The sequence below is a fragment of the Elaeis guineensis genome, chromosome 2, assembly GCF_000442705.2.
Source record: "Elaeis guineensis isolate ETL-2024a chromosome 2, EG11, whole genome shotgun sequence".
Taxonomy (NCBI): domain Eukaryota; kingdom Viridiplantae; phylum Streptophyta; class Magnoliopsida; order Arecales; family Arecaceae; genus Elaeis; species Elaeis guineensis.
Genome location: NC_025994.2, coordinates 107877891 through 107888573, shown reverse-complemented (window position 1 = coordinate 107888573; position 10683 = coordinate 107877891). Strand labels below are relative to the sequence as shown.

At 44.9% G+C, this 10683-nt stretch overlaps 1 protein-coding gene across 1 annotated transcript; it reads left to right on the top strand.

Moving 5' to 3' along the window:
- Window positions 1-4334: 4334 nt before the first annotated feature.
- On the top strand, window positions 4335-7864 carry LOC105047623 (auxin efflux carrier component 3a). Its single transcript, XM_010926631.3, has 6 exons — window positions 4335-5894; window positions 5976-6300; window positions 6413-6498; window positions 6850-7007; window positions 7278-7354; window positions 7453-7864. Exons 1-6 carry the CDS (start codon window positions 4661-4663, stop codon window positions 7517-7519), a joined length of 1947 nt encoding a protein of 648 aa, XP_010924933.1. The 5' UTR covers window positions 4335-4660; the 3' UTR covers window positions 7520-7864.
- Window positions 7865-10683: the final 2819 nt, after the last annotated feature.

Genomic DNA, 10683 nt, shown 5'->3' with positions numbered 1-10683 from the left:
GTTTCAAACCGAGCTAAGCACAAGCTTATTTCAAACTGCTTGTTACCCATAACACACTCGACTTGAGCTAGATTCGAAATGAAGCTTCCATCATGTTCGATTAAAGCTTGACTCAAGTTTGAATTAAAGACGTAGCAGATTTTTACCCATGATCCTTTGAACTGTTAAGCTATCAAAACTTGTACAATTCAGCACAGTTTTAAAAAGAAATCACCTTTCTCATTTTAAGAAAACAAGTAATCACATTGTTTAAATAGCTACCATAACAATTATTAACCTCGTCATGGGATGGAATTCAAAAACTAGTTATCATTAAGGTAACTTTTAAATAAGCACACATGTTTTTTCGAGCATTATGAAGCCAAGTTTGATCAAGCTGGGGTCTGCTCATCTTGCGCCTAAAATTAACAAGGATGAAGCAAACTCAGCATTCCATTCAAGCGAGATAAGCCTGGAATCAGGTTGAATAAAAGAGGTTCAAGAACTACTGGAATCAATTGCCAATTCCCGGGGTTGGTGTTGACATTAGCCTTGGTCGACGCAGCATCTTGATACAACCCTCGACAAGCCAAGACCATGCATACACTATATTTGGTTCTAAGACTTCAACATCTTTGCAGATGCAAGCAGCTGCATGCATGCTTTCTCTTAGATTTTCCCATGTAATTTTCTGGGCAAATATCTCATATTGCATCCAGTGTCTGAGTACAGATGCTGAAATGGACTTGTGGGAGAGCAATACATGTGCTTTGTCAACGGTCAAGTACCCTCTCATTTAGCCACTACAGAAAAGTTGCTATATTAGCTGAACAGTAGCTGATGCACAAAAGATACTGATCGACTTGACTGTTTTATGGGCTTCCAAAAACCTTTGCTTTTGTTTGGATATAAAGTGAAGGCGACTTGCATGATATAATTAAATCTGATGCCGTGCTGCCTGACCTTTTTGAAATATAAAGAACGCTAGTTAGTTGAAGGCACAGTTATTCTCTCGTGTGATCGATGTATCTCACCGGAATAAAGCAAAGAGAAATCTTAGTGATCTTTGACATTGATGGATGGAAGGAAGGGTAATTCTACACTAGAGGTGCCATTTTGGATCGAGGTGCCATCCAAGTGCCTTTTTTGTTGCATGGTCGCAATCGCTACCATCCTGGTAAAGGAAGCACGTTGCCATGCATGTGCATGTTCATTGTGAATGCTATCGGTGGCGATTGATCTTGACTCGGTGGTCCTGCTTTGGCAGCATCGTTTTCTTTTTCATGGCTATGAATTATGATGGCGAAAAGCTCAAAGATGTGGAATGGCAGCTTGACATGCAGGTTAAGACAGGCTTCTCCATGAGAATCTGATGCTGCTGGAAAAATAAGCAATTTTCGGAATTTCAAACCAATTAGAGGCATGTTTGGTTGCTGGCCCGGAAATTGAATATTGGATAACTATAGAGTTGAATTAGTTCACTGCACTTGAACGTGGCGCTTATTTTTTTAATGATTGCCCTATAACTGCATTGGTCATATATAGTACCCAGATTGAAACACTTCCCTTTTAAGCTAGAATTAGATATAGTCTTAGAAATATATATAATATAATTTCAGAATTAAGATAAAACCCCAGCAGGAAATAAATAAGTACAACCACAGGGCTTCCACTAGCAAGCAGACGATTTAAATGCAATAAAAATCCCTAAATCATTTTGAGACGGTAGTTAACTCACAGCTAGCACCTAGACTCAACCCCAACCATTTGGAACCCTGCATGCTGAAACTAATGCTGGTTTCACCCATTAGCCTTGTTTACTATGGTTTCGCTTTTCGAGCCCTCTGGATCTGATCAGCAAGAAGTTTCTATAATGATCTGCCAAGAAAAGTGGTGCAAACTGGGGGATCTATGTTTCCTCCGGCGCATTTAATTACTATGATCTCACAATAATTCTTTCACGGTAAGAAGAGCCTCCCGGCCGCAAACAAGATACACATGGGAGCATTATTGAAAGCATCTTCGATTTAAAAAGGCGTATCTTTCCGGATTTTTGAATGTCTGGAAGATCACATGACTTGGAGATTTACCTAGTGAAGCCTATTGGAAGTACTCAACAGCACACAAAAATGCATGGAACCAATTCGAGTTTTACGAGATAACATGTTTACAGAAGTTTCGATACAAACAGTCTGGATTCCCATCTGCAAATCGTCACGTGCTAGAAACCAACCAGATCACAAAAAAAAAAAAAAAAAAAAAAAAAAAAAAAAAATATATATATATATATATATATATATATATATATATATATATATATATATATCTCACACGCACAAGGGAAAAAAAAAATATCAACACTGAAGGAGCTCAACCCTACTTTCTGATAGTAGCACCAGCTCTAATAAAGTTGTGGACCATCTCCTACAAACGAACCTATCGCCTACTGGCACAAATGAAAGCAGGTGCAAACATCCAAAGACACCCAAGCATGTGGAAGCAAGCAGATGGCATGAGGAAGGCAACAATGATTGAAGGGATTGTCTGTGAAAGCATTCTTTCTTTGTGATTGTCGTATCAACCGATCCCATCTTTTTGTTAAACTCACGCTTGCCTACCGATCATCCATCATTAACAAAGATGCTCAAATCTTGAGATGGAAAAGCATAATCCAAAAGAAATGAAGTGCTTCGTATCAATCACACTCGGAAATGGGAAGCGAATCATCTATCAGAGCTCACCAGGGAGTGCAAGAAAGGCCTGTTATGGACCAATAGATGCCAGAGGGAGAAAGTTGCCACCACAAAAGCTCCTCCTTTATCTTCTCATTTCGTTCTTTATGGTTAAAAAAACTCAATCACCCAGCTCAAAACAGCATTGGAACAAAATATACCATGCATCATTGATTCGATGCTGTTTAAAAGGACAAAACTCAGTGGCTCCTTGTGAGCTTAATCATGGTGTATCTCGTGCATTTTCTATATCAAGGTCATGCATACTGTATAAGCCGCGCAATATCCTGCCTCCCAGCAGCTGGTTAAGAGCCAGCGTCGATCACGCCTGCTGTTACCACTTGCAAACAATATGCTTGCAAAGCTCGAGCCCGTAGGCGCAGTTTACCTTGAAGCACTTGCAATTGTACAGAAGTGCAATGCGTATTATGCAAGCAATGGAGCGCGGGATCTAACAATCGCTACGAATCAATGATATCTCAATTTGCACTCAAAGCCAAGGTGGCACAATTTTGCAGGGGCCATCGATCTGCGCCATGGTCGAGAAGACTTGTATTACACTTCCATGAAGCAATGAAAGAAAATTTGAAGTTACTTTACAAAAAAAAAAAAAAAAGAAAGAAAGAAAATTTGTAATGGTCCGTATTATGCACCGGTCAATCTCTATTTAAGGGTCGAGATATGATTAGAAATAATGAGAAAGAAAATTTGTAATGGTCCGTATTATGCACCGGTCAATCTCTATTTAAGGGTCGAGATATGATTAGAAATAATGAGAGCGTTGCTCATAAATCCTATTAGAAATGGTTAAACATTAATTAATGAGATTTTCTTTTAATATGATTTATCTGATGTGGCATGAGACCTCGCCTCATAATGAAGCTCAGGAAAAGATCTACATGGAATGTTAGATCTTGTCTACCGCGAGGCAGGTGGGTGGCTACTTCGAATTGTTCGAGTGCTGCATAGACCCAACTCGATGTTACAGGGCCAAATTAATGATAAACTAATGAAAATTTGTCATTTGAATTTAAACTTAAAAATAATTTTTTATTTAAATTTTAAATAAAAAATATTTTCTATTTACAACATAACTTAAAAGTAATTTCTCAATTAGCATAAAATGATCAATTTATCCTTGCAATTATAAGGCAACATTATAACAATACTGTAATATTATAAAATAGTACTGTAATCTTATTGTAATATAATATTATTTTATTATAAAAAAATATTATTTTATTATAATATAAAAATATTATAAAATAGTACTATCTTATTGTAATGTAAGGATATTATAAAACAATACTGACTTACCGTAATATAATGATATTATAAAACAGTACTATCTTATTATAAGATAGTACTACTTTATTGAAAAAAATATATTATATAAAGATATAAAAATTATTTCAATCAAAAATAAAAAAATATTTTTAATTTATATTTAAAATAATAAATTATTTTTATATAAAATTTAAGTGGGCACCTGCTTTTAATTCGACAAATAAAACTCAGCTGATCACTTGAAAGCTGTCTGCTGTTGGACACAATAGCTGTTTCTCCCTCTTTTAGCTTCAACCCGAAGAACGAGTCCGAGTGAACATTTCCCTCTACGCTCCGGGCGTATAAATAGCCAGCAAGCGGGGAGGTTAGAAATCAGCAGGTTCGCTACTTGATTTCCGCTCCCCAGTGGCTTAAGTTCACTTCCCACCTCTCTCCCCCACTCTCGTTCCCCCTTTTCCGGCCAGAGAAAACTCACACCCCATCATTGACGAACCCCAAAGCTCCCAAAACTCACTCCCTCGTATCCGAAACAGAGGAACAAGAGCGCACCGCCCAATTCTCCGTCGCATGCCATTGCCTCTTCCGGCGATATTAGCACCACCATCACCAGAAGATCCGGAGGCGGCAGCGGCGGCATCGGAGGAATATAGAGAGCGACGGGGATGATCACGTGGCACGACCTGTACACGGTGCTGACGGCGGTGGTGCCGCTGTACGTGGCGATGATCCTGGCCTACGGGTCGGTGCGATGGTGGGGGATCTTCTCGCCCGACCAGTGCTCCGGCATCAACCGCTTCGTCGCCATCTTCGCCGTCCCCCTGCTCTCCTTCCACTTCATCTCCACCAACGACCCCTACACCATGAACTTCCGCTTCATCGCCGCGGACACCCTCCAGAAGCTGATCGTCCTCGCCGCTCTCACCGCCTGGGCCCGCCTCTCTTCCCGCGGCTCCCTCGATTGGGCCATCACCGTCTTCTCTCTCGCCACCCTCCCAAACACCCTCGTCATGGGAATTCCCCTCCTCATCGCCATGTACGGCGGCTTCTCCGGATCCCTCATGGTCCAGGTCGTCGTCCTCCAGTGTATCATCTGGTACACCCTCCTTCTCTTTCTTTTCGAGTACCGCGCCGCCCGCCTCCTCATCGCCGACCAGTTTCCCAACACCGCTGCCTCCATCGTCTCCTTCCGCGTCGACTCCGACGTCGTCTCTCTTGATGGCGGCCGCGACCTCCTCCAAGCCGACGCCGAGGTCGGCGGCGACGGCAAGATCCACGTCACCGTCCGCCGCTCCAACGCCTCCCGCCGCTCCTTCTCCATGGCCATGACCCCGCGCCCCTCCAACCTCACCGGCGCCGAGATCTACTCCCTGAGCTCCTCCCGGAATCCTACTCCACGGGGATCCAACTTCAATCACTCCGACTTCTTCGCCATGGTCGGCGGCGCCCCTCCACCACTCCGCCCCTCCAACTTCGGTCCTGCAGATCTCTACTCTCTCCACTCCTCCCGTGGCCCGACTCCTCGCCCCTCCAACTTCGACGACGGCGCCGCCGCCGTCGGATCCCCACGCTTCGGGCGTTACCCGGCTCCCAACCCGGAGATCTCCTCCGCCTCCGCCACCGTGATAAAGAAACCTACCGCCAGCAATCCAACCCTGCCGACAACAACTGCAGCGACGCAGCAGCAGCAGAACAGAGCGGCGAACCACGACGCGAAGGAGCTCCACATGTTTGTTTGGAGCTCCAGCGCGTCGCCGGTGTCGGATGCCGGCGGCCTGCACGTGTTCGGCGGCGCGGATTTCGCCGCCCCGGACCTCGCTGGCCGGCTGGACCACGGTGGCGCCAAGGAGATCCGCATGCTCGTTCCCACCGATCTCCCCCAAAATGGCGGAACCAAAGGTACCATGTTTTTAACGGTTAAATAATCTTTATTTATCTGGATTTTGTTGTTAATTTTATTTTAAATTAAAACTTTAAAAGGAGTGGTGATACCGGAAGGTGAGGATTGTGGACGTGGAGGAGAAGATTTTAGCTTTGAAGGAGGGAAGGGATTAGAAGACTTGGAGGAGAGAGACAGGGACAGCGGGCCGGATGGGTTATCGAAGCTGGGGTCGAGCTCGACGGCGGAGCTCCACCCCAAGGGCGGCGGAGGACCATCCAATGGAAGGAAGCACACCCACCCCCAGATGCCTCCTGCTAGCGTCATGACCCGTCTGATCCTCATCATGGTGTGGCGCAAACTGATCCGCAACCCTAACACCTACTCCAGCCTTGTCGGCCTCATCTGGTCCCTCGTCGCCTTCCGGTCCATCTCCCAACTAACTATCTTTTTCCCCCCCTTTTTTTAAATTTCGTCCCATATTTTTAGCTGATTAGTTAACGAATTGATTAATTTTTTTTAAATGCTATGGGCACAGGTGGCACATAACGATGCCGAAAATAATAGAGAAGTCGATCTCCATACTATCCGACGCTGGGCTGGGAATGGCTATGTTTAGCTTAGGTAGGGTTCTGATGCCGGGCATGTTCTCTGTTTTATATACATTCTAAAATAACCTGTATATTTGGATTTTTCTTTAAATTCGGACACAGGTAGCGGTTTATCCGTCGAGAGGTGGGGCCAGAGGAGGAGGGTGCAGCCTCTCAACTCCTTCGGCCCTGCTTCCTTTGGTCCCAACCCAAAATAATGGCGAATAGGACGGATCATAGAATTTACTGCGATAGCGTTTTATTTATATTGATGATAATAATATTGTCGGACCCATAAAACTACGAGGGAGTAGGGGGGTGGGGCCCGTAGGTGTTTGGGTTGCTGTTGGGTGAAATGATGCGTGTTGGTTGGTGCTTGCGGCAGGGTTGTTCATGGCGCTGCAGCCGAAGATCATCGCGTGCGGGAACTCGGCGGCGACCTTCGCGATGGCCGTCCGGTTCCTTACCGGCCCGGCGGTCATGGCCGCGGCCTCCATCGCCGTCGGCCTCCGCGGCGTCCTCCTCCACGTGGCCATCGTACAGGTACGCTCCAAACCACCTTTCCTTTTATTCTCGCGCGTACTTGAATGGATAGCAGGCACGTACCCACAACGTGTCGAATTGAGACGGAGGGTCGGTACATTGGATGGGAATAGAACAAGCCGCTGACAGACAGAAACTGGGCGAGCCGTCGCTTCGCCGCTGCCGTCGGATCTCCATCTGACACCCATGCCGTCGCAATATCTGATTTGATGACGCTAAGCATATCGAACGCTCGCGCGGGATCTAATTTGCCCTTCGGTTTTTAAACAGGCGGCCCTTCCACAAGGCATTGTCCCCTTCGTGTTCGCCAAGGAGTATAACGTCCATCCCGCTATTCTTAGCACGGCGTGAGTATATTTAAATTTAAAATAGAATCGAAACTTATACTGTGATTTTATTGGTGTAGCTAATATTATGATTTTTTTTTAAAAAAAAAATTTGTCAGGGTGATTTTTGGAATGCTGATAGCTCTTCCAATTACGCTGGTATACTACATCATTCTGGGATTATGATGCCGTTTAAAACGAGGAAGAGGAGTCATCATAATGGAAAGATACGCAGCACGTGAAAATCCGTGACGACGAATTGCTCCCTAGCGCATCGCGAGTCCCACGGCCGGTAAACTCTGGAGGACGTCGGAAAGAAGGCGGCGAATTTTTCTCCAGAAGAGAAGTCGAATTACTCGTTCTGGAAAAGGAAAATAGAAAGGCTTCACTCTTTTCCTTCTTTTTTGTTTAAAATATTCGCCTTTTACCATCTGTGTTCGAACCCGGAGAATTACTGTTCTTCTTTATTTGAACTTTACTTTTTTTTTTAGTCTGTAATTCCACTGTAGTGAAAAAGGGGTCTTCCTGAGATGGGAAAGGTTTTGTTTGGCATGGCGCACGAACACAACAGCCGTCTTTTATAAAAATTTCAAAAAAAAAGGAAAAAATATCGTACTCCATACGAATCCCTTAATCTCTTTGCAATGCGCACTCTTTTAACGGCGGAGAAGCAGCAGAGAATCCGGGCTTTCGGGCGTCCCACTTCCATCCACGAACTCGTTTTTGTACGGATTCTCCAACAGGTTCATTGATCGGACGACGATGGAACACGCTAGATTGGACTCTTTTTCTTGTCCTTGTGTAGTTTCTGCATTTGATCTGGACCAACCGACGGCCTTATCTTAGAAGCCTCTCCAGGACCCACCCGCGACATGACCCGTCCAATCAAAGGGTGGGGTCCGAATTGTAAAGCAGGAGGGCACTGATTGCATGCCGGTAACGCTAATCATCAGGTTTCGGGGGTATAAAATTAAGCCCATCTGATCAGAATCTAGGGTCCACTGAGCCGAAATGCATTGATGCTGGTCCATCGTGACGGCGAAGTCGGTGCGTAGACGACGGTGGACCTCAGGGTTCAGGGCAACAGGTCGCGACCGTACGGCCGGTGATCCCTGTCCTCGATGATCCTAGGAGAATGATGTTCTTCCTCCATGACCGAATTTGAGCCATGTTCACCTCCTCTGAGAATTGATTTCAGCATGAGATAGGAATTTGATGTGATTCTGATCCTTAGAAACATTTAGCAGCAAACATATGATTAGTTATGTTGCGGCCAATCTTCTCATCGTCTGGTCGTCGGGAACGAGCGCCTGCAAAAAAAAATCCGCACTGATCGGAGGCGGCTCCGGTGGGGACCCTCCGACGGTCAAGTCAGAGAGGAGACTAGGCAACAGTGAAAAGAAAACAAAGAGCTCAACGAGAGAGGGAAAAAGAGAGAGGAGGCAAGTCCAAGAGTTTCAAAGGGACCTCTAGCACTGTTGCCCTCCCCGATATATATAGTGGAGCGTGGTATGGCACCGTCATTAATGGCGCGGACAATTGAAAAATTGTCAACTCACTGTAAACTGTCAGAATCGCCGTAAAGGTGTCAAATCGTCGTGGGACCGTCAAATCACTAGGGTTGACAATGCCATAGGCGGGACAATGCCCCTAGGCGGCAGTGTCGCATGCTGTTGTCAGGACTGATAGTCTCTGGCAGTAGTACAGCGATTGGAGGAGTCGACCGACCTTAGGTTGGTGGCCAGCTGAGGGACGTCAGGTGGAGATTCGGACTCCTCCGACAGTCAATCGGGTACGTCGCGGGAGTCGGACATCAGACCCCCTGGTGCAGTCGGTCGGACAGTAGAGAGCCGTCGATCGGTCGATAACGGCATCCGACGATCGGTCGATCGGTCGGTCGGTCGGTCGATCGGATAGGCCCGATCATAAGTCGGTATGAGCGGAATCGGTCGGTATTCCCCAACAAGTTATTAGGAAAGTACAAGCTTACTATATTCACAACGAAATCTTTATAAATGATAACCGAGAATAATGAGGAAAAGAGGGTGGGAAAACAGTGCAGGAAGCTATGTTCCTGCCCTGAGAGTGAATTCGCCTTTTCTGCAATCATGCTGCCCTAGAAATCGGTAATCATTATAGGTAATGTTTCAATTAAAGATTATGGGGAGCCACCAAGAAGATGACTAGGTGCAACGTGAGAGAGAAGGTAGCTTGTTCTTCCCAGCCTCTACAATGATTGTTTCTCATATGGAATTGTAGGGCACCAAACTGCCTTCATTTCTTTTGATGATGCAAAGGCACATCAGGGAACAAAAACCTCACGTTATTCTGTTGATGGAAACACATTTAGATGATGAATCAGTTAGCCCTACTATTTCGATGGCTATGGAGCAATATTGGAAACACAAATGTTTTCCGGCTACTTTCTCTCCGGAATCCAAATTGTAGTGCGATAGATTTTGTATCTGTAAGCCGATATGTGATTTACACCGTTATGAGTGATGGGCATACAAATCCTTGGATTCTTTGTGGTTTTTATGCAAGCCATGAGGTGGAGGAGAAATTATATATTTGGGAGAGCCTTCTCGTGTTGTTCAACTTGGTTGGCCGATGCTAATCGCTGGGGATTGGAATGTGGTGGTTGAAGCAGAGGATAAACAAAGCAGAAAACCTTTTATGGTGGACCAAAGCGTACAAAAATGAACTTTTTTTGATAGATGAAGGGATTTCTGGATTGACATTACTTGGTGCATTAATAGGTTTGGTTTAACCTCAGTTTGCATGGGTTTGGTTGAATAGGATGGTCTTGGCTTAAATTGCACCAAAATCTGGAAGTCACAGATCTTAATTACTCGAATAGCGTCAACTCACTTGTGTTGAGCTGCCTATGTTGAAAGCTTGCTGAGCCAGACATGTTGGGAGTTGTTTAGACGAGATACTGGAATGCAGTTAAATCAGCATAATAATGTGGTAGATTTATATTACAAGTCCTTGCAAGGTTCTGGGGTTCCTAACAAATTTATGAGGAGTCTTGCTGGGTATTTGATGTGGACTATATGATTAGCCTAGAACCAACATGTTTTTCCAGGCAATAATCATCACGGGGGACTGATATATCCCCAAGCGGTTGGCAAAAGGAACAATTCTGGTGTCAGCAAGCTAAAGTATCAACAACTAAATCTGATTATCTGAAGTCAGCCTCCTGGGGAATTACTGGCTTGAGGAGCTTTGTTTCTGCTACCTTTTCCTCTAGGTAGGTTTCCCCAGACATTTCAGTAATCATGACCAATTTTGATGGTGCATTATAGATCGGGATCATTAATTACTTGCTTGGGTGTGGCTTTGTCATT

Bases quoted from the DNA above. Each gene is read 5' to 3' on its own strand.
- LOC105047623 (XM_010926631.3), top strand. From the start codon at position 4,661: ATGATCACGTGGCACGACCTGTACACGGTGCTGACGGCGGTGGTGCCG. The intron at 5,895-5,975 runs GTACCATGTTTT...AAACTTTAAAAG, and splicing joins CCAAAATGGCGGAACCAAAG to GAGTGGTGATACCGGAAGGT. The intron at 7,008-7,277 runs GTACGCTCCAAA...GTTTTTAAACAG, and splicing joins TCCACGTGGCCATCGTACAG to GCGGCCCTTCCACAAGGCAT.